This window comes from Lithobates pipiens, unplaced genomic scaffold, assembly GCF_037356315.1.
Source record: "Lithobates pipiens isolate NorthernLeopardFrog02 unplaced genomic scaffold, aLitPip1_a1.2 Scaffold_8, whole genome shotgun sequence".
In the NCBI taxonomy this organism is placed as follows: Eukaryota; Metazoa; Chordata; class Amphibia; order Anura; family Ranidae; genus Lithobates; species Lithobates pipiens.
This window is the reverse complement of record NW_027507903.1, coordinates 573,350,990-573,374,905: the sequence shown is the minus strand read 5'-3', so window position 1 is coordinate 573,374,905 and position 23,916 is coordinate 573,350,990. Positions and strand designations below refer to the sequence as shown.

The 23,916-nt window shown below is 38.3% G+C and overlaps 1 protein-coding gene across 2 annotated transcripts in view; it reads right to left on the bottom strand.

The window, feature by feature from the left end:
• The window catches only part of COL5A3 (collagen type V alpha 3 chain), a 266,605-nt gene that overhangs the window by 52,353 nt on the left and 190,336 nt on the right, over positions 1 to 23,916 (bottom strand). For both annotated transcript variants that reach the window (XM_077470190.1, XM_077470191.1), the window contains 17 exons: positions 22,762 to 22,836; positions 17,127 to 17,207; positions 16,724 to 16,780; positions 16,274 to 16,327; positions 15,511 to 15,564; positions 15,143 to 15,196; positions 11,190 to 11,243; positions 10,948 to 11,001; positions 9,997 to 10,041; positions 9,448 to 9,546; positions 7,266 to 7,319; positions 7,016 to 7,060; positions 6,494 to 6,547; positions 2,895 to 2,939; positions 2,458 to 2,511; positions 1,417 to 1,461; positions 129 to 182 (listed from right to left, as the gene is read on the bottom strand). In XM_077470190.1, coding sequence (XP_077326316.1) covers positions 129 to 182; positions 1,417 to 1,461; positions 2,458 to 2,511; positions 2,895 to 2,939; positions 6,494 to 6,547; positions 7,016 to 7,060; positions 7,266 to 7,319; positions 9,448 to 9,546; positions 9,997 to 10,041; positions 10,948 to 11,001; positions 11,190 to 11,243; positions 15,143 to 15,196; positions 15,511 to 15,564; positions 16,274 to 16,327; positions 16,724 to 16,780; positions 17,127 to 17,207; positions 22,762 to 22,836 — 978 coding nt within the window. The remainder of the gene's footprint in view (positions 1 to 128; positions 183 to 1,416; positions 1,462 to 2,457; positions 2,512 to 2,894; positions 2,940 to 6,493; positions 6,548 to 7,015; positions 7,061 to 7,265; positions 7,320 to 9,447; positions 9,547 to 9,996; positions 10,042 to 10,947; positions 11,002 to 11,189; positions 11,244 to 15,142; positions 15,197 to 15,510; positions 15,565 to 16,273; positions 16,328 to 16,723; positions 16,781 to 17,126; positions 17,208 to 22,761; positions 22,837 to 23,916) is intronic.

Sequence of the window (23,916 nt, the reverse complement as noted above, 5' to 3'; positions counted from 1 at the left end):
GTCAGATCAAGGATGCTTTCAAGACTATTAGATGCAAAACAACCAAAATTACCTAAAAATTTAGAACAATAAGGAATACTTTCAGACTAGCAACTTTTTTGCTGTCCTTGCTATTTTTTTAGTCTTACTCTGTCTCCTTTGATTCCCATGTCTCCTTTGGAGCCAGGAAAACCATCTTCACCCTGTTAAAGAGAAAAAATAGTCAATACAGACATGTGAATGGTGCTTGTAAACTCATTCAGGTTTTCTCTGACAACCAATCTTTAAACAGTTAGGTTAAAACAGACCTAAACCAAATAAATGACTAGGCTCCTTTGCCCCTCTTCTATTTCTCCTCAGTGACTATACATACTTACCTATAATCAGGATTGCCCTGCACTATTTTCTGACTACCCCGTACTTCCTGGTTAATGCCATGGAATGAGGTAGGACCGGTGTAAGAGGTGGTGGGTGCAGGGGGTCGGGGACGGGGCATAATGAGGCATCCCCCTTATGGCCCAAATGCCTAGGAGCAGATGGTACAGTTTACCATATGGTATGGGACTGCCTGGTCATATGCTCTTTTTGGTCTGCAGTTACAAGCTTTATTGGCTATGTACTCCAACTGCCCAGCATTTGCAACCTTTCCCTATGTCTATTGGGATATCTACTGTAGATGATGACACCCTCCTAACCCACTGACTTAAACTTATTGACCAGGCTATCCTGATCTATAAGTTAGCATACGAGGCTAGTGGCTGCTCTAAGAAATTTGAAAAGGTTTGGTCCTCCTGGGTAAACACACAAGCCACAATCCCATCAGACTAAAATGGTATACCTTTTGTATGCCATGCAGCTATGAGCTACTGGGATTGGCTTGACTCCCCAAGTGAACCTTGATGTACTGAATTATATATTGTATACTGAATTATATATATGAAAACATGTCCTTTTGCTCTGTGTGGCACTGATGTGTTCACTGGACTCTTGCTTACTTATGTTTTTGCTTTCCTGTTTTTGTTCAGTTTGGTACATTGTACCATGGTACCCATGCTTGTCCAAAAAAAAAATCTGTAAAATCAAGAAAAAATGTACCTATATATAAGCAAAAAGAGAGGAGCAAGGGAATGGAGGAGTCCAGTGCATTTATCCATGACCTGGACCAGGCTATACTACTCAATTGTGTAGACTATAGAGAGTTCCATGATCTGCTTCTATCAGAGATTCCTAGAGCACAAAACTTGCTAAGCAGAAATACAAATCCTTTGGCAGGCAAAATCAGTCCATTTCAGCTATGCGTTTATATGTTATAATGTCTTTGTGCATGACATTTTCACAGATATTAGTAGGTCACCTTCTGTCTTTCCATACTTAGTAAAGTGCTAGATAAACATCATCCAAATATTGGATTCTACATCAGAATAAGTATTTTCTTACCTTTTCTCCTTTGCTCCCCTTCAGTCCTCTGACACCAAAGGCTCCCTGAAGAACAATTTATCAAAGTTAATTTGAAATGTATTACAATAATAATACATTGGAAGACGGATTCAAATTTTGGCTTATTTGGTCTAACATGAACATATCTATTCTATATTTGTCTGACTCCCAATATACTGATAGATACTTGCCATTAAACACAGTAGGACGTGTCCAAGACACCATGCTAGTTCCTAAATGGACATTTTTTTCTCCTTAAAGTGCATGTTAACTCCAACAACAAACATCTCTTATTTGTTCCCTATTGGTTTGTTTAATATACCATTAAAAGTGTTTTTTTTTGGTTGTATCTGTATGATAAGTGCAATGAAATATCTGTTAATCCTGTCAGAAATCATGTGAGCCGATAACTTCAAGGGTTCTCTCCCTCTGTTGACTGTGATCTGCATTATTTCTTGTTCTCTATGTGTACTACAGAATACCTCCCCCTGTGTTATAGAGAGGGGGAGGTGTTGTGGAGTTCTATATACTTCTTGTTTAGAGATGAGAAGGCTTCTCCACCACAGATACAATACAGCGACTGAGTGTTGTCACACTGGGGATTATTTACTTAAACTGAAGAGTGCAAGATTTGGTACAACTCTGCATAGCTCCCAGGTTTTACTGCCAAAGCTTAATTAAACAAGCTGAAGTTAGAAGCTGATTGACTACCATGCAGAGCTGCATCATATTCTGCACCAGTTTTAGTAAATCTACCCCATAGGACAGGAAGTGCATTACTTCTACAACGGGGGCAGAATCCCCGTTGAAAATTAAAGGAAAGAAAAAAACCTGAAAAGTTAAACTAATGTAGCCACCACAACTAAGTACTGGTAAGTTACAATGCTTCAACATTTTATTTTTAGTTTTATATACACCTTAATACGTAGATTTCCTTAACTGGATTCAGTTATTTGGTGTGGCCTTAGCCTGTAGTTTCAGCTAAGTCATAAATGCAAGCACATATCTCTAAACAGCAACTCTAATATATTCTCAATTTACCTTCACTCCTCTTTGGCCAGGATATCCTATAGGACCAGGTGAGCCAGGGAGACCCTAGCAACAAAATAATTATATGGTTATTTTTATATAATATTGAGTAAAGAATCAAATAAAGAACCAAAGAAAACAGATAAGAAGATCATAGTCAAGTGTTGTCCAACAGTCAAATCCATCATCAGCTCTCTACCATATCAGGGGGAGACATGAGTAATCCCATATACTTTAAAGACCCTTACTCTTGACTGCAGGAAGTGTAGAAAATTGCCAGGAGAACTGTTAGATTAAATTAGATTAAATTATACATAACATGTTCCCGTAATCACCCTCTAACCATGACATAATTAAAGGCTTTGGGGGAAGGTCTTCTCCAAATTTTAGATTAGCCAGCCATGTTCTATTTCATTTTCACCAATAAATTGGATTAGTTCAACACTTACCTGTATGCCTTTCTCCCCAGCAGGGCCCTCTCTTCCTGGATGTCCCTGAAAACAAAGAAGAAAATAATATTTTGAAGGGTTCTCACAAAACGTATGTCAATCATATGACTAATATGAAACTGTTAAATTACTTCCTATTGATCACCAGCCTTTGTAGTTGGCCATGTCAATAAAGATAAAGACAAAAATAGCATTATAAATACATTTAGTTGCTCTTTTAAACCCTGGAGAATATGGGTAAATTACAGATTCTTTACTGAGCTGCATGCAACAACTAGAAAAGCTAGCATTATTTATCAAAGCATCTGACACAAGAACTCGACCAAAAACAGCCTCCGATCAAAGCGCCATTCTGTGGCTTTTTGATCGAAGGCTGTGGAACACAGAAAGGCCATTTTTTAGACCCGTTAATGTGTATCAGACTGGTAATTTATGTTATCAAGGTATCTTCTGGTGGGTCAGTTTAGTGTATTTTATATTTCAATACTTTTCTCAAAAGAAACCAGACCCAGAAAGTCTACTATGATCCATCCAAACTTCACCCCAGATTTGCCAAATTTTTGGACCCACCATGCCCTCATTTGAAAAGTCAAATCATGGGATCCAACAAATCATGCTAATCTTGGTAAAATTAGGATTGAATCCTGAGGTATGGTTTATAGAGAAACCTATGCGCTACCACATTGAATATTTCAGGAAAGTATCAGGGGAGTTCAAGCAGATACTCACATTAGTTATATGTGTGCCCACATGTACAGATAAGATTTAGGTACTTTAATGTGGCGCCTGCTTAGGTATGTAGACCACAGTGCAAAATTCCCTTTATCCTACTAGTACTTAAATATATTAAACTAATAATATATATATATATATATACAGTGTAAATAAATATATTACTCCACAGGTGTTATAACTTCCTACTTGTTACATAGATATGCCATCAATTCATATATATATATATATATATATATATATATATATATATATATATATATATATATATATACACACAATATAAATAAAAAAATATAAATAAAAAAATATAAATAAAAAAAGCCTACTACGATCCATCCAAACTTCACCCCAGATTTGCCAAATTTTTGGACCCACAATGCCAACATTTGACAAGCCAAATCATGGGATCCAACAAATTATGCCAATCCTGGTAAAATTTGGATCGAATCTCGAGGTATGGTAATATTTTCTAATATGTATTTCTATGTATTTCTATTTATATGTAATATGTATGGTATTGCTAATATGATCATCTATTTCCTTGGGTATTTAGCAATAAAATTGTATATCTTGTTCTGCATACTGTATATTGTTATTTGACCTGATGATGACTGCCCCTCAAACTGATATATTGTTGGCCCTGTCTACCACAGTTTGACTCTGACATGAAAGCATACCCATACATTTTTTACAGACTGTTTTATATTAAGTAGTTTGTGATGTTAAACCAACCAACACAGTTTTAGCTCCAGGAAGTTATGCTGGCACCAAGTGTGGAATGAAGTCCTGTAGATTTAATGGCAACATAACATCAGCCAAACTGCCAAGTACATGCCTGTGCCATGTACCAAGAGAGTAATCCTTCAGTTCTTCCCATTAGATCAGCATGGGTGTATCCCTGTGTCCTCAGAATATGAGGTCCTATAAAAAATGATGGCCATGTCTCCACTTTATATTGTTTTTTTTTTCAAGGCAAGTCAACATGTAGTCTCATTTCCTGGTGCTGATGACAAAACTGGAGACTGAATTTATTACAAATGATGCTGATTTCATGGAGTTAAAAAAAATGTCAGATGTACCGGTACTCACATAAAAGTTACTAAATTTATCATAAAGTCTTAATATAGTCTTTATGGAAAAATTACATTCAGTGTTTTTGAGTCTTCATTGTATACAGGCAACAGATTTAAAGATCTACAGCTCTTTCCACCAGTGTAAGAATGGCAAAAAAAAAAACACAAAACAGTTCCAGCAAAATTAAATGAAACAATAAATCATAAAAACTGGAATCAGTGTTTTATTTCACACACACACACACTATCTATGTAAGAAAGCTTAATAAAACCTATGCCTAAATGGATCAGATACAATCCTGTAGCATTGCAACAATCAACATGCAACAAACAGTGAAACTTGGGGATGGGCTTTAAAGGCATACAAGGATATGCCATTATTATAGATTATTTAAGCACTTTCTTACAATTCTTGTGAAAAATAGATCTAAATGAGAGGAGGGACACCCCCCCCTTGGACCAAAAAAACAGTGAAGTTCATCGTAAGACTCAATTAATTCAATTTCAACTAACTAAATTAAATTGGACCATAGGCACCATATCCCTTTTTATCTCAAGACCAAAACCACAAATGATATCAATGGAACTTTAAAGGCGCCAAAAATAGCTACTACATATCATGTATATAAAACCAATATTTTATTGTTACATACATGGTAAAAAAAATAATACAAAGTAATATGTATAATTGGGTTAATGCAGTAGAGCAGAGTTGCTTTTCAATGTGTTTCATAACTAGCTTTTTCGGGAAACCAGGGCCAATTAAATGGCTATAACAATGCAACCTCTTGGTAGGGGGCCACAGGGGAAGAAACACAGATAGCCATGATCTGCATTTACAAATCTAAAAACCCAACAATAGTGTAAATGTGACTTGATAATTTAATCCATATTCCTTAATCTTAAGATACAAAGGCAGCAGTATGACATTGCACACATACAGGAGCTGCAATGCTTTGATTCACAGCAGCAGCAAAGCATCACCCTTCAATGCACTTGGTTGCAGCATGGTGGTGCGGGCTTTGGAGGATTTAAACAGGCGGTGAGAAGATGACATATTGCCTCTCAGCTGCCTATGAAACACCTACTCAAATAAATCCACTGTGAATTTCTTCTGTTGTTCTGCATACTGTGTGGAAAGGGCTCCCAAATGTGTAAACAAGCCCAAATAACTTTTTTAAATCTCCCCAACATAAGATGAGTGTCCCCCAGAAATCAAAGCATGCATGCTTTTCATGTGACCTTGTTTTCATGTTTAAACAACAATCCTTTGTTAGAAAGATTACTAGAGTGTTCAATTATGATTATTTTTAATGTATTTCAAATTATGTATACCCTATGTATTATATTTGAAGTGACTTGCCTCATATAGAGTCTCATGGCCAATGCAGTTTTTTCTTGTATAGAATTTTTAGGGATGGAGGCATGTCTCTTTTGGTGCTTCAGATCACAATTATTCTTTTGTGTACAAAGATTACTAAACTACCAGATTACACTGCACAGCCAGCCACCACCAGTTGTATTTAGGTTACAATAGTGTCCAACTTTTCACTTGGTATATGTGTAGTGATGCTGTGCTCCAAGTATAAAACGTGAAGGAATGCTTGGAACAAGACCTTTAGAAGGAACAGAACACCCCCTACTTAAATTATTTTGATAGATTTCTTCTTTAAATTATCTATATTTTAGGCTTGCTCAATAATATTACACACTTATCTTTACAATATATATTTACAATTATACAATATTATATTTACAATTATACAATAATGTTCTAATTGTTTTACTCACTGGAGGGCCATCAGATCCAGACAACCCAGATATGCCTTGCTTTCCCGGTGGCCCCTGTGAGGAAAGAAATTAAAAAAGAATAGCATCTGTCAACTATTTATACAATGTATTAGACACAAACTTTCCTATAGAAAAACTTCTAGAACAAAGCTTTTTCTTTTTAGTTTTGGGCAGAGTGGGAAAGAATCTGAACCCTTGTTGCATTTTTACTGCTGTCGGGGAGTAGATTTCCATTTACTTGCTGTCCTGGTGACAATGGTTTCACAAAATAGAAATGAAGGAACATCTTGAGGGATACTCCTTACCAGAAACAGAATAGGGGAGTAGGGGAAGCCTAGAGTGCCTATTTTATTACTGCCTGTAACATTGTTGAAGATTTTCAGTCACCTGTATTGGGTTGTAATTCCTCCCTATTCTATTCAAAACTACAAAAAAGGTCAGCCGGGAATACACTGGTAACAAAACTATCTGCATATAAATAATTTTCTCTACTAAGGACTTTTCATGGGTGGCTGGACTCACCTTTTCCCCTGGCATTCCAATGGGACCCTGAGGTCCAGGTAAACCCTGTAAAAGAAAATGGAAGAGCCATTAACATATGTTTCATAAATGCCATGCCAGGTAGGCAGAGAAGGAAACTTAACACTAAAGACATGAATGAAAAACGTTGGGAAAACCAATTTGTCATATAATAGGATTTTTAGAAATTGCTCATTGTGACTGAATTTTTATGGGAACTTGAATATAGCTCTTGGATCCGCCAAGTTCTTACATGAGGTCCTGGGTTTCCTTGTTGTCCATTTGGTCCACTCTCTCCTTGAATGCCCTATTGGATTTAGAAGGAAACAATATGTTAACAAAAAAGAATTGAATGCAGGAAATTAAGGTAACAATATACAGTATATATAAACAATGGCATGAAGACATGGTGACTGCATAATCGTTCTGTAGAATTATGGCATAAACATGCACAGTCTTATTTTCTGAGCTTTCATGGTTATGCCCTGTGCAGACACAAACAGCTTTATTTTTGGGAAATGGTAGCAATTTGGCTGCAAATATCTGGCTGATCCTGGTCATTTATGTATCAATAATGTACTAGATATACCCTGCAGGAATTTAATTAAGCCCATAATGTGCCCCATATATATCGGGCAATGTACCCCTCCTGAGTACACTCAGTTTGGCAGAGGATTTCCTGGTCTATTCACAAAGAGGTGCTGTGAAAACTTGTAGTGATTTCTGCAACAACTGCAAGAAATGTAAGGTTACATTCACACCAACAATTAAGGCCGGTGTGAATTGTAACGCCAGTTCCTTTTTCTGCTGTCAACAGCTCTCAGGTGGTAGGCGCAGCCGCCGGCTCTGTTCACTATAATTACAGGTCGCTAGCAGCCACAGCTATTCACCGCTCTCTGCGAAGTTAGCGATTACCTGCGCTAATCACTGCTGGGCGTTCAGAAGAGATGGGCAAATGCTCAGTGTGCACAAGGCCTTATAAGCACTTACAGCAAACGTGTTTTTCTTTTGGGATAAAGATTTTACATGAAAAAATAAAAGCTGATCATCATTATAAGCACCCCTGCCAGTGGTTAATTGTTTGTCTCATCCCTGTAACATCAATACATTTGCAGGAGAGCTTGTTCTTTTGAAAAACTACTGATTTACTGGCCAGATCACCAGATGAAAATAGAAGAAAGAAAGCCTAAAAAACTTTGGCAGCCATTAAATTATTAATTGCAATATAATAAATGTTTGCTTGTGGGATTTTTTATTGCTTTAAAATGTAGAGATTTAATATGTAAATGTTTAAATAATGTTTTAATGGCATGTCGCTGTTATGTCTGTGTGATTTTCCATTTTTATTGCAACTGATATTCTTCAATAAAAATGTATTGACAAAAAAAAATGTTTTTAAAATGAAAATACCACCAAGGAAAGCTCAATTTGCCCCCTCACCCAAAACATAGAACACTTTAGTCTTATAGAAAGTGCAGGGACTGATTAAATTCCAATAAGGCTTTTTGGCAATTACAGTTATATCATTTTAATGGGAAAGTGGAGTTTTTCTTTAATAATGAACTTTCCATTTTACTATGGTTTTCTATCGCTGCCAAATATATTAAAATTCAACTATGATATCAGTAGTCAGCATGCAGGATTTCTCAGGATTCTCATCCCCTTGCTCCCACTTTTGGCTTACTAAAGTAATTTCCCAGACATTTGCACTGATCTCACATTACAACTGATTTTTTGCATGGTACATGACATCCGTGGTAATTTCACCAGGGTTTCTACATTGGGGGTTTCACCTTCACTGAGATGCTTGCAAACAGTACCACATTTTCATAACAGAATGATGAGGGTACAAGGTTTAATATTAAAACCTTGGGACTAATCACATGATTATCATCAAGTTGCCCATGATTTTAAAAGATTTCAACATGTACATTGGATTGTCTCAATATCAGAAGTATAGTAGGCAAGGGTCTGTTTTGGGCTTTGCCAAAATCCTTTCAAAGCATATCTACTGTAGCTGACCTGGAGGGATTTATTTTCTCAACAAAACTGGAGGTGGGTATAAGGCTGGGTTCACACTATTGTGAATTGGATGCGGCTTTCCCCAGTTCACACATCTCCACAGCGGCTCCGGTGCAAATTGCACAGGAGCCACGTACGTATTTTGGTCTCTTTCAGGCCCGAATTCAGCCAAAAATGTTTGCTGAAATTGGACTTGAAACAGTGAATGGAGACGTACTGGACTACTGCTGTGAGCCGCTGCGTTCTCCAGTGTGAGCCCAACCTCAGGAAATTATAAATTTATACATATGGTTACCATCCCACCCAGACCCTTACTCATTACCCAGAATGGACCTACAATATATACAAAAAACATGAATGTCAAGAAGCAGTAAAAAACCACAATCAATTTGTGATATAAGCAGTCTACTTACTTGGTTTCCTTTTGGACCTGGAGCTCCATCAATACCGCTTACACCTGGCTGACCTGGTGGGCCAGGAGGACCTCTTGGACCAACCAAGCCACGTGCACCCTAAAAGAAAAATCAATGTTAATTTACCTCTTATCAAACAAATAATATGTTTAGAAAAAAAAAGCTTCTTGAACATAACACAAGTCACCTTAAGTTACACAAAGTATTTCACACTGGTTCATTAACCTTTAATAAAGTAAACTGAATTTGTACTTATTGCATTTAAATATAAGGTGTAAGCCTTCATCGTTTATAATTTATTGAGATGCTGAATTTTGTATCTAAGTTACTTATCTGTTTGTGTAATCAAACATTGACATTTAGTTGCATTGTGTCATTGGCACTGACTAAATAGTACTCCTGTCTACCCTATTTATGGAGACTAGTAGACCAGAGATAATAATGTCTGAGGTTTGTATTATTAGTTGTACATTCTCAGTCTTTCTAAAATGTATAACTAACAATAACATTATTGCAAACACACTTGGAAGAGGCGATAAAGATACTTACAGCTTCCCCGGGAGAACCAGTAGGCCCGGAAGGTCCAGGAGAACCCTGAAAGAAATTAGAACTAATTACAAACTTACCACAGTACAAACACATACTGGCACATATGACCTATGGCATGTATGATACAAAAGTGTCATCTAAAGGAGAATTGGAGAATATTTCTCCCATTGAAACTCAGTATTGTGTAAGGGACCACATCTATGTGGGGATAGTAAACTTTCCAAATAAAAGGGCAATGGCATAAGCTGACAAGAGGAATCCATAGTGACTTAACACCAAGGAAGGCATGTACCTGTCAGAAGAAGCTATACCTGAAGGTGTGTTTGTCTGGTATCCAGCAACTGCTTATAGATTTACCCTGGGATCCTCATTGCCTACAAAGATCGTGAACCCACTGTAACCCGAGTTAAGTAACTTTTAAGCATATTTGTGCTGTTTACAGACCATAGCTTCTGCTTATTTTCTAGGATGTAGGTAGCATTTTGTTTGTTGTATGTATATCTAGCAGTCTTGTATTCTTTTTCCTTTAATTGTAGCAGTGTGTATGTACAGCATTTTGTGTAGTAAAAGCACAATAATACACTGCAGAAGTCTGAGCTTCCTTGCTTATAATGCAAATTAACCTTACTAGACAAAAGCAAAATGGTACTTTTAGGTAAATGAGTCACTAAACTCTCTTACCCTTTCAGTACAGTATTAGACAGAATGTGTTAATCTACCCAGGTTCTTCTCATAATGGAAAAATCCTTCAAGGAATCTTTTTCCATATTCAAGGGGAAAAGGTGCCAGCAATGAATCATGTATTTTTTTTAGTGCATGCTGAGAATGTGGGTGATTTAAATAACCAGGGCACTAACGGTACTGCAGGTTCAAATATGTTCATACTAAACCCAAGCAACTGTTGGGTATACAATCTTTCATACAAGATATTTTCTCTGTATGCCATTTTACCTTGTCTCCATTTTTTCCAGATTGCCCAGCAAGACCCTGGTTTCCAACATCTCCCTGTGGCAGAGAAAAGAACAAACTTGTCATGATTCATGCCATGTAATGTTGGCATTGTGGCTTCCATATTGCAAGCCATTGGCTCATATATTATTTTGCTTTCTATCCCAGTCAGCCGTAGTCATCTCTTTGGAACAACAGAAGAAGTTATAAGCAGACCACTTCAGATTCTTAGCCTCTGCACTTACTCTGTGCCCTTTCTCTCCTGGAAGTCCTGGCAAGCCATCAAATCCACGGTCTCCCTATGTGATATAAAATAAAAAACAATTATCAGGCAGCGTACAGAAGAAGCAAGCTGAAAACTTTTACTTTGAAAGATTTTGAACTGCCTTACTTTAGAAAGATGCAACTCAGATTTAGGATCAGGTATATAGATCATATACACATATGACTATCTCTCAGGGATGGGTTTCTAGTAGAAATAACATTTTCCCTTGGATGATACAGTGAATATGCTGGGCGTATAAAGCCAAAAACTTATATAGCTTCTAACAGCTGTAGGTTGTGAGCAGAGATGTTGAATGGCATTGCCTTTCTTGTTTTTTTCTGGTGTCAGTGTATGCTGAGAGTACTGAAAAGCTTTCCAGGACTTTCACCATACTCTTATGGCGGGAGGCAGTAAGACAAGATGTGCCCAACCAGTGTGTCTCTGTTCTCCACCATCTCATGCTCATTGCGCTCAAACACCTCCATAGCCTGGGAAATTTGTATTTTGAGAAAAGAAGGGAAAGGGACAACACAATTAAAATTTTATATGCATTAAAGGCATGAATAAAGTTCATGAGGGCATTATTTCCAATAAAAAAACATAGAAGAGTGAAATCAGGAAAAGACCAAGTGATCGATTTTTTTCTTTTTAACTTTTTCTGTCTGAGTCTAACATATAGCTCTATATTTATCCCAGGCATTTTTGGCCCCTTTCCCACGGACGGCTGTTCTGCTGCAGTTTAGCATGCTTATTTTTTTCTGTGAAATTCAAGACTCCCGGCACAGCGATCAGCTGCATTTGTACAGTGCGATTACCTGCGTTTACGTGCATTTCTGTGCAATTGCGTTCAGCTGCAGTTATCTAATATAGTCATTCCCATAGCACCCCTTTTTTTTGGTCCCTTGAATCCCTTCTCATGCTGTTATCTGCAGTTGACACAAAAGACTGCGATTACCTGCAGATATTAGCATATAGCTGCGCTACATCGCACCTGAACGCATTCAATTCTATTTTTTCTATTCACACTGAACCGCATGTAACAAAATCGCAGCTAAACGCTGTGTGTGAATGGGGCCATAGGAAAGCATTGTGCGCTTTTAGCTGCGGTAGAAAACTAGAAAATCCGCAGCTAAAAGCACCATTCTATCCGTCCATGTGAAAGGGGCCTTTGAATTCACTTTCTGTTGATTGACTCACTACCTCTGCTGGAAGTCTATTCCAAGCATTAACTATTCTTTCAGTAAAAAAATATTTTCTAAGATTAGTTTAGAACTTTTCTCCTGCTAGTATGAGGTCATGTCCACGTGTTCTTCATTTTAGCTTCATATTAAAAATACTGCCCTCCTGCACCTTATTCACACCCTTAAAGTGTTACTAAACTATTTTTTTTTTCAAATTAAAATAACAAACATGTTATACTTACCTGCTCTGGGCAATTGGTATTGAACGCAGTGGCCCTCCTCTTCTGGGGTCCCCAGCGGCGATCTTGGCTCCTCCTCTTCTTCTGCAAGACTACCATAGCCAGCCAATGGCTATGGCAATAGGTAGTCCCCGCGCTCCCGAGCTGTGTGTCTATGGAGCTGTGATCCATAGACTTACACAGCGGGCCTGCCTCCCACTTCCTCTGATTGACAACAGCAAGAGCCAATGAATCAAATGCTGTGTAAAGAGGAATTAAGGGGAGAAAAGATGCAGCCCTACACAGAGCTGATCTCTTCTCCTCTGTCTTCCTATTCACACAGGTAACCTGAAAAGGTTTTTTAATTTAATTTTAATGTATTTAAAGCTTTCAATTATGCCTCCCCTTTCCTCAAGACTGTACAACATACATATTATGTTTCTGAAGTCTTTGCTGGTATGTTTTCTCCCCCGAACCTTTCACTATTTTGTTGCCTGTCGCTGCATTCATTTCAATACCTTCTTATAAGTGAGATCTCCAGAATTGGATACAGTATTCTAAATTAGGTCTAATTAAAGAGCTATATACAGTAGGAGAATTAGGACATCTTCCCTGCTTTTAATGATCTCTATAGTGATACCCTCTATAATTCTATTCACTTTTCCCATGGTTTGGTCACAATGTTTACTCATTTTGCAATCTTCTGGAAACAGTAACCCCAAATCTTTTTCCTCTGTAGTTCTTTCCAGCACTGTACTACCAATACTGTACTCTAATAATATGAAGTTTAGGGGGAGGAAAATTAAAAGTTAAACTTACAAAGTCGGTGAATTCAAACATGTTTGAGGCAGATATAGATCTATATACTCAAACAACTCAAACCCCATGAAAATAGAAAAGGGGCAGACTTGGTGGACCACTTGGTCTTTTTCTGACATCTCCCTTCTATGTTTCTATGTATTTATATCATTGGATCGTCAACCAATATAATAAAAAAAAAAGCCATAGCAACTTTTAGCTCATTTAAATAGGTAGCTTTGATTAAACCTTTGGCCACTATTTACAAGCCAGACTTCCACTTTTACTAAAGATTAGGCACTTCAATCATGCCTCCCCTTTCCTCAAGACTGTACAACATACATATTATGTTTCTGAAGTCTTTGCTGGTATGTTTTCTCCCCCGAACCTTTCACTATTTTGTTGCCTGTCGCTGCATTCATTTCAATACCTTCTTATAAGTGAGATCTCCAGAATTGGATACAGTATTCTAAATTAGGTCTAATTAAAGAGCTATATACAGTAGGAGAATTAGGACATCTTCCCTGCTTTTAATGATCTCTATAGTGATACCCTCTATAATTCTATTCACTTTTCCCATGGTTTGGTCACAATGTTTACTCATTTTGCAATCTTCTGGAAACAGTAACCCCAAATCTTTTTCCTCTGACTTGGTGGACCACTTGGTCTTTTTCTGACATCTCCCTTCTATGTTTCTATGTATTTATATCATTGGATCGTCAACCAATATAATAAAAAAAAAAAGCCATAGCAACTTTTGGCCACTATTTACAAGCCAGACTTCCACTTTTACTAAAGATTAGGCACTTCCAGGTCCCTACAAGTTGGGTTTATTTCTCATAGAGAGCTCAGTAATTCTGGGCTCCCTACAAGCTGCTTATAGCTGATCACTTTGCATACCAAAGCATTATTACATGTGATTTCAACCCAACAAGATGTTCAGTATTAGCACACCAAAGTATACTGGTGTTTAGAGCTCTTTGAGTGTTGTGCAAGGCAAGAGCCTGGGGCTAAAAAAAAATGATTAGAAATCTTTATTTCAGTTTAATTCGATCACAATTTATACACCATACATTTTAAGAGGCAACAACATGTCTAGTGTTATTCTTTTTTTTTGTAGTGTTGATGGCTGTGGTTTTGCTTCAGCAGAACAAAATGAAACAGCCAGAAAATACATTATGTATTTATTTATTACAGGTACTTATATAGCACTGTAAATTTAGCACTGAACTTTACGTATTAATAGGAAAATGAATGCCATTTTGTTTTGCTCTGCCTCAGAGCAGGGCAAAACATGCTGGAGTCGTGGTCTGGATGAATTGAACTGAAGCTGCTTTTACTTGCTAACCAGTCGAGTGAGGTGCGCAGCGGCTGGGCTATTTCTTCCTATTTTTGCAGTATGCTTTGGGTCTGGACAGATCTTTCCTCAGCCTGCACCCTCACTAGGTTGGGCAGCATCCAACTTATAGGACCTTGACAGCCTGAGTGGCGGCACTTAAGCATTTATCGTTATCACTTTACATAAAGAGGAAAAACTCCTCCTGACTCCAGAAATTTCAATCAGATGAATGCATTTCAGTCTCAGTGAAAAGCATTCCAATGGTGAAAGCTGGATATGCCATTAAAATGACAACTGGATTAAACTTCAACTTTAAAAACGATATTGACTCCTTGTTCTCTTCCCATTGAAAAGCTGAACATTCTTAATGCTCTTACAAAAAAGAATCTTATCCCACCTTAGTTCCTGTCTCACCAGGCACACCGCGACCACCATCTGCTCCACCACGTCCCTGAAACAAAAATAAAATAACACTCGCATGGGAAAAGTCAATTTTCTAGAGTAAAGAAGATAGCTGAAAGTGAAAGTGGCTACAAATGGCACAGTAAAAGAGATTTAATAAAAACTCTGTGGGAAATAAAAATAGGAAGTCAAGAAACAATTGACAAAATGGATGAAAGCAACAATGAAATTTAATAAAACATACGTAAGATGAAAATGGGAAAACAATTAAAATGCATAGGAAATTTTATAGAAAATGACAAGACCCAAATATGAACAGAGAAACAGATAAACAGGGAGTTTTTACTCTTGCCTAATACTTACTCTTTTACCGATCTTTCCTGGGGGACCTATGATTCCTTGAAAGCCACGTGGACCCTGTGAATATTAATTTAACAGAATGGAATCAATATGCAATTTTAAGAAAAAAACAATATTACAATCAAATCTAACCCTGTGTAGAAGCATGGCAACAACTGGAGGAGCTATGTGAGATGAATTCCGTCCCTTCCACCACAGTGTGACACCACCCAGGAGGAGCTATTTGACATGAAGTTTTTCCTTTCCACCACAGTGTGACATCACCCATGATGAACTATGTGGCATGAAGTCTGTTCCTTCCACCAGAGTGTGACACCACCCAAGAGAAGCTATATGACATGAGGTATGCCCCTTCCACTACAGTGTGACACCACCCAGGAAGAGCTACATGACATGGAATCTGCCCCTCCTTCCACAAGGCAATACAGGAAGGAGGAGCTATGTGACATGGATCACATCCCTCCCACCACAAGGTGACACAAACATGACGAGCTATGTGGCATGGAATCTGTTCCTCCCACTAAAGGGCGATAAAGCCAGAAGGAGCTATGTGACATGGAGTCAGTTTTTCCCTCCACAAAGATCTATGTGACATAGAATCTGCCCCTCTCACCCGAGGGTGACACAGATGGGAGTGTATGTGACATGAAGTTTGTCCCTCCCACTACAGAGTGACACAGACAGTAGAAATGATGTGACAATGCCCCCCCCCTTAAAAAAATCCCATTCCAATTACAACACAAAGTAGAAGTGTGGAAAGACTCACCGGAGGGCCAGAATCACCATAATCCCCCTTGTGACCTTGCGATCCAGGAGGACCCTAGAAAAAAATAACACTTATCCTAAGCTACTAATACAAATACCAAGAGACATTTTAAAATGAATGTAATGGACTTTTGAGAAACATTACAAATCATTATGTATAAGGAAAATGGGAAATGTTATAATTAATTTATTTATGTTTCATGGTTTGAAGTGAGTAGTGTTTTTCACTATAGCGTGAGTATTTATAATTTAATAATCAAATTAATTAATTAACATTAGGCCCATTCAGTATAAATTATATATATTTTTTTTTCATTATATAACAGTGAGATTTCAATAAATGCCAACCATATTTAATGATTTGTGAGTTTTACAAAGCTGTAACTTGGAACTACTTGATGAAATAGGTAGATAATATTATGCAGAGCAAACAGTTATGAAAGATACTTACGAGAGGACCAGGTCGCCCTGTCAGACCCACTGGGCCAGGTGGACCTTTCATAGCCAGCTAAAATGGTAAATAAAAGAACCTCCGGTAAAATAAATATCAAAAGCTTTCTATATACTAAACATTAGGTAATCAGCTTGTAGTAGAATATGTTTGATTGGTTATAGGAATAGAAATACATATTAAGTTGTGAGTGAGATTCAGATGTTTTGGATAATCTAGCCCTTTACCCTTTGCCCCACGAACAAATACAACTCTCAAACCCAAATAGTATTGGGAAGGGGAATGGAAACATCAAATTTACAAGAATAAACAATTGAACAGTCAAATCCAATCCAAACATCAAATGGATCTCAATATGAGTGCGTGCTTTCTATCTAGGTAAATCGAAATCTAAACACCGTACCTTAGCTTGCTGCAATATGGATTGTGCCTGAGCTTCTTGAAACGACACAGTCTGTCCCCTGGAATCACCACCATACTGGAACTGCGCAGAAAAACATTTTGAAATATTATTTTAAAATGATAGCCTACATTGGATCAGCTTCGAACGGGGTTCCTCCAAAGGTTGGTAGGTGTTTCTATAGCAGGCAAATTGATCTCCCATGGTACCCAATGATTCTTTCATAGGTAATGCTCCAATGTTATTCAGCAGAGGACAAATTGATCCTGTTCTCTTGTCTCTTGGGTATGTAGCCCCTAAGTGGCATATTATTTCTTTAGCTGTTTGTTAAAGAGACATTTTTCCCACTGACCTTCAAAGGTTAAGGGGCACTACTGTGAATGCCAATCAAAGGGGCTTGCTTCCCCTGACCACAGGCTAAGAAGGTTTTCCTTAGAAGGTAGTTCTTATAACTACAACTAACCGATCATGGTAATGTACAGTAAGCTGAAGATTTTGGCAAGTATGGCAAGGTTCCTAAGACCAGAACAGTATTTCAAGGTGTTCTTTCAGTGTGAAAAGGTCCAAGCCCAAAACAGTACGGTTTACCTAAAATACAGGTGTGGCTGGGATAATAAGGTTATGATCCAAACAGAAAGCCATAGGGGAGGGGCTTAATAATGTGATTGGAGATATTATAATACTATCGATGGATATTTAGGCCTCATGCACACTGGATGTTATAAAAACACCAGTAGCGTTAGCTGTAGAAAACTGTAGCTGTAGAATGAGTTTTGCCGCATTTTTGTAGTAGCATTTTTCATAGTTGTTTTAGATTTTTTTAGCAAAACTATACCCCCACTAAAGCTCATGGCTCAAAAACGCTGGTAAACGCCGAATAGATGCATTTTAAGTGTTTTTAAGCTTTTATCAGAGTTGGAGCCTTTTTACAGCTGAAAAACTCCTCTTAGGCCTCATGCACACTGGACGTTTTTACAGCTGCTGTTTTTGGCTTCAGACGTGTTTTTCTGCAGCCAGTAAACTCCCCAGCATGTTATCCTATGTGTCCATGCACACATAGGCTCTTATCAGTGTTTTTTGGCAGGGGCATTTTCTGTCTGGAAAAACCCCCAGAACTAGTGTTTTTAAGAAGAGTTTTTCAGCTGTAAAAATGCTCTAGCTAAATCTGATATTTTTTATGTTTTTTACCTTTATCAGCATTTTTGAGCTTTTGTGGGAGTATAGTTTCGCAAAAAAAAAAGCTAAAAAACGCTACAGCTAAAAAACACCAAAAAACGCTGAAAAACACTACTGCAAAAATGCTGCAAAACTCATTCTACATCTACAGATAGAGCTAACTCTACTGATGTTTTTATAACGTCCAGTGTGCATGGGACCTTAAAAGACACTAGTTCTGGGGATTTTCTTCCAGTCAGAAAACGCCCCTGCCACAAAACGCTGATAACAGCCTATGTGTGCATGGACACATAGGCTAACATGCTGGGGAGTTTACTGGCTGCGGAAAATAAACGCCTGAAGCTACAAAACAGCAGCTGTAAAAACATCCAGTGTGCATGAGGCCTATGCTCACTTTGTATTATCAGAAATATATATAAATAAAAAAGGTTAGGAATCCATAAATGGACCTAAGAACTAGATATTCAGAACTAATGATTAACTCTATGAACAGAATTAAGTTCATAGGAGGTGCCTTATTCTTTTCTAATATCCAGAAACTATTACTTGTTTTAGTAATCTAATGGACAATGATCTACGGTGATCTCTCACGTTTGATCAGCCAAAGAACATTCAGATGCAAAATGCTGGTAGTATGTTGGTGTGGGTTACAACTTACAGCACATCGCTCCACCTTTAGTACAGTACATATTTATGTCTCAGAACTTGTTCATTGCTATTCTCTGTGTTTAATAGGTGCACTCTCCTGTTTCTTGGTAATTTAATGGTTATGCTTTTTATTCTAACTACCGTATACATTGTAGACCTCCCTCTTCCATACTAACTTCCAGAGATTCTCCAAGTGCAGGTTCTGCTCTGTACATAACCTTCTCCCTTCTCCACTTGAGGCATCTTTATGCACTTGTCTTTAGGTTATATCATGTGTTTTTTCCCTTCTCGGGATCTCCTATCCACCTCACTTCAGATCTACTTAGATACCAAGTCCACCAGAGTTCTGACACAAGATTGACCTGTGGTCACTGCGTTCACTACTTCCCAGTATCTGTGCATGTAAGTAAAAGTTCTTAGTCTTCTATGATGCCACAGGAGATGGATCTGCCTTCAGGCCTAAAAGAAATATATGGGGTTCTGCTGCACGTGCATACAAAGCAGGACCTAGACCCAGCATTTAGTTACAGTGCTGATATCTTCTAACTTCCACTGTTCCCTGCACATACCAACAATCAGCTCCCAGCAATGAAAGTGTCTCATTGTTAATGACTTATTTTTAGTTTCCTTCAGTAGGTAAAGTGACATGTAGGAGCCACAAATGAGTAACTAGTGACGGGAGACTTCCTGTGCTGGGAGCTGATTGTTGGTAGCTGTAAGGATCACTGCAGATTAGAGGAGATCAGCAGCACTACATGATAGGTCCACTCTCAGGGTAGTGTATAGTTTTTGTGATAGGTCAAAATGGCGTCAATACTGGTAGCAAGCGCAGTAGTAACATTACCAATGTGTCTTCACGCCAAACCCTATCCTGCATGCTCTAACCACCACAGCTGACCCCTATCCTCCTCCTCCACACCATACCTGCACATCAAGCCCCACTCTCACCAGTGCACCTAACCCTCATTCTCTCCATCCTGACTTACCACCTCTCCCACATACTCCCACTTTGCTCACCAATAAACCAATACTGCTGCTCCTGGACCAATTTGCATCTGTGCTGTTCACCACAGCAGTGGCACGCCTTTCCATATTATGAGCATTTAAAGGGGTTTAAACCCTCAAGGTTTTTCACCTTAATGCATTCCATGCATTAAGGTGAAAAACCTTCTGTAGTGCAGCAGCCCCCCAGAGCCCCCCTTTTACTTACCTGAACCCAATCTTTCCAGCTACGAGAACAAGCCCAGCAGCTCCATCCACTGTCTTGGGTCCTCATTGGACAGATTGATAGCAGCAGGAGCCATTGGCTCCCACTGCTGTCACTCAAATCCAGTGACACAGGAGCCGGGGGGGCTGGGCCGAGTCCTGCAGTCTGTGTCAATGGACGCAGCAGCAGGACTCGGGAACGTGCCCTCATGAGTGACCCCTTGGAGAGCTGGTCTCTGAGGGGGCACTCGATGCGGGGAGGAGCCAGGAGCATCAGAAGAGGAGGACCACTCTGTGCAAAATCCTTACACAGAGGAGGTAAGTATACCATGTTTGTTATTTAATAAAAAAAACAAAAAAAACCTTTACAACCTCTTTAATGAATAGGCACACTTTTGCTAGTATACAGTATATCTCATTCCCTTACCTCTTGTTTCTACTCCTCATTGACATTGTACAGGCAAAGCTTTCTCTACTACTGTTTTTTCAATAAAAGTCTTGCTAGATATTTATATATAATGCCTTGAAAAAAGTATTCATACCCCTTGAAATTTTCCACATTTTGTTGTTTCAACCAAAAACATAAAATGTATTTTATTGGGATTTCATGTTATAGACTAACATAAAGTGGCACATAATTGTAAAGTGGAAGGAAAATGATAAATAGTTTTCAAATTTTTTTACAAATAAATATCTGAAAAGCGTGGCATGCATTTGTATTCAGGCCCATTTATTCTGATACCCCTAACTAACATCTAGTGGAACCAATTACCTTCAGAAGTCAGCTGATTAGTAAATAGAGTCCACCTGTGTGTGATTTAATCACAGTATAAATACAGCTGTTCTGTGAAGCCCTCAGAGGTTTGCTAGAGAACCTTAGAGAACAAACAGCACCATGAAGGCCAAGGAAGACACCAGACAGCTCAGGGATAACATTGTGTAGAAGTTCAAAGCAGGGTTAGGTTATAAAAAAATATCCCAAGCTTTGAACATGTCATGGAGCACTATTCAATCCATCATCTAAAAATGGAAAAAGTATGGCACAACTGCAAACCTACCAAGACATGGCCATCCACCTAAACTGACAGGTTGGGTAAGGAGAGCATTGATAAGAGAAGCAGCCAAGAGGCCCATGGTAACTCTGGAGGAGCTGCACGGATCCACAGCTCAGGTGGGAGAATCTGTCCACAGGACAACTGTTAGTTGTGCACTTCAGAAATCTGGCCTTTATGGAAGAGTGGCAAGAAGAAAGCCATAAGAAGTCCCATTTGCAGTTTGTGTGAAGCCATGTGGGGGGCACAGCAAACATGTGGAAGAAGGTGCTCTGGTCAAATGAGACCAAAATTGAACTTTTTGGTCTAAAAGCAAAACACTATGTGTGGTGGAAAACTAACACTGCACATCACTCTGAACACACCATCCCCTCTGTGAAAAATAGTGGTGACAACATCAAGTTTTGGGGATGCTTTTCTTCAGCAGGGACATAGAAGGTGGTAAGAGTTGATGGGAACATGTATGGAGCCAAATACAGGATAATCATAGAAGAAAACCTGTTAGAGTCTGCAAAAGACTTGAGACTGAGATGGAGGTTCACATTCCAGCAGGACAACGACCCTAAACATACAGCCAGAGCTACAATAGAATGGTTTAGATCAAAGCTTATTCATGTATTAGAATGGTCCAGTCAAAGTCCAGACCTAAATCCAAATGAGAATCTGTGGCAAGACTTAAAAATTGCTGTTCATAGATGCTCTCCATCCAATCTGAGAGAGCTTGAGCTATTTTGCAAAGAAGCATGGACAAAAATATCACTCTCTAGATGTGCAAAGCTGGTAGAAACATCCACAAAAAGACTTGCAGCTGTAATTGCAGTGAAAGGAGGTTCTGCAAAGTATTGACTCAGGGGGGCGGAATACAAATGCACGTCACACTTTTCACATATTTATTTATAAACAATTTTGAAAACTATTTATAATTTTCCTTCCACTTCACAATTACTGTATGTGCCACTTTATGTTGGTCTATTACATAAAATCCCAATAAAATACATATACATTTTTGGTAGTAAAATGAAACAATATGGAACATTTCAAAGGATATGACTACTTTTTCAAGGCACTGTATATGGTTCAGATATGTTCACTTGTGTATTATTTTCATTAGTAATAACTTTACCTCCCAGGAGATCATGACATTATATAAAATTATTTTTATTATTATTTGCTACTACTTCTACTGCTATTATGTTTAGCTCCAATTTATAATATTTTTTTTTCACAGGAAGCAGTATTCACTAGTAAAAATAATCTATAAAATACTTAAGAAAAAATAATTAGAGTTTAGTTATGAAATGAAGCTTGACCCAATTTCAACTGCAGAAAAACATCAGAATTTACAATTCTTGTAAAAATATTAAGACTTTGATATGACTTCCTAACATCCCAATGAAAGCCTATAAATATCACTAACAAAATAAATATATAATCCCAACAGGATGAATCATTGGTTCATGGGAGATGAGTCATGCTAATCGGACAAAATTCTTTCATGCGTCCAAAAGACAAGCTGTCCAGCTCCCGCAGCCCCATAGGATGTGACAGGTACTCACAGGAAGCATCACTGTATTTCCTGGAGGTCCAGGTATACCATCAGCACCATTGAGTCCAGGTCGTCCTGGAGGACCCTGTTAGAGAAGTAGAGAAAGGAGGGATGTCATTCCTAGAAGGGATGTTGAACAATCCAAGTTGTCATGTATTGACACGTAGTGAACTGTGTGTTGCTGGAGGGGAAGAAAGCAAGATTAAAATGGATTCTCTACCAAACATATTACATTACATCACAGCGCAGATACCGATCTCTCAGTTAAAAGTCATACATCACTCACATATTCCATAGATCAAAGCCTCCCCACAACAACTGTGACTTGTTGGCCTTCTAATCTTCGGTAAATTCATTTTTACCATGTAATAAAAGATTTTCAAAGGCAGAGCAATTTAGATATTTACATGAAATGTATTAAAAGTTTGACTCAATTCCTGAATCTGGGAGAGCTTCTATGATGAAAATTAGCTGATCCCCTTAAACCAGACATCCAGATTAATTTGTTGTCTGTGTCAGGCCTAATCTAAGATCACTAGAACTCACTTAGATCCATGATGTACAGTATGTGCCCCTGATTAAACAATCCCCGAAACATGAAGCATAGGAAAGAAAATACCTGTAAGCCTGTTGGCCCATGAAAAGATATCAAATATTTACAAAAATGAGATCAGAACTTTTCTTTGTTAGGGATCTTTCACATTTCCACATGGGCAGCAGTGGAAAGGGTGGTATAGCAGCATCTGACAGGCGCTCAGAAGCCAATCCTTCCACCTCTCGAATGTCTGTTTTTTTTTAATTCTAAGCCCTTGTACACACGGTCGGACATTCTGACAACCAAATCCGTTAGATTTTGCCCGACGGATTTTGTCCGAAACTGTTGCATACACACGGTCGGACAAAGTTGTCGGAAAATCCGATTGTACATAACGTGATGACGTTATTTCGTTACGATGGGACTACGTTCAGGCTAGTAGCCAATAGCTTTGGTCTAGGAATTTGATCTGAGCATGCGTGGCACTTTGTCTGTCGGAGTAGGCTACACATGATCGGAGTATGTCCGATCGGAGCATTTTGTCGGAAAATTTTACGGACAAGTTGGAAAACTTGGTCCGTCGGATACTCCAACGGAAACAGTCCGATGGAGACCACACACAGTCGGATT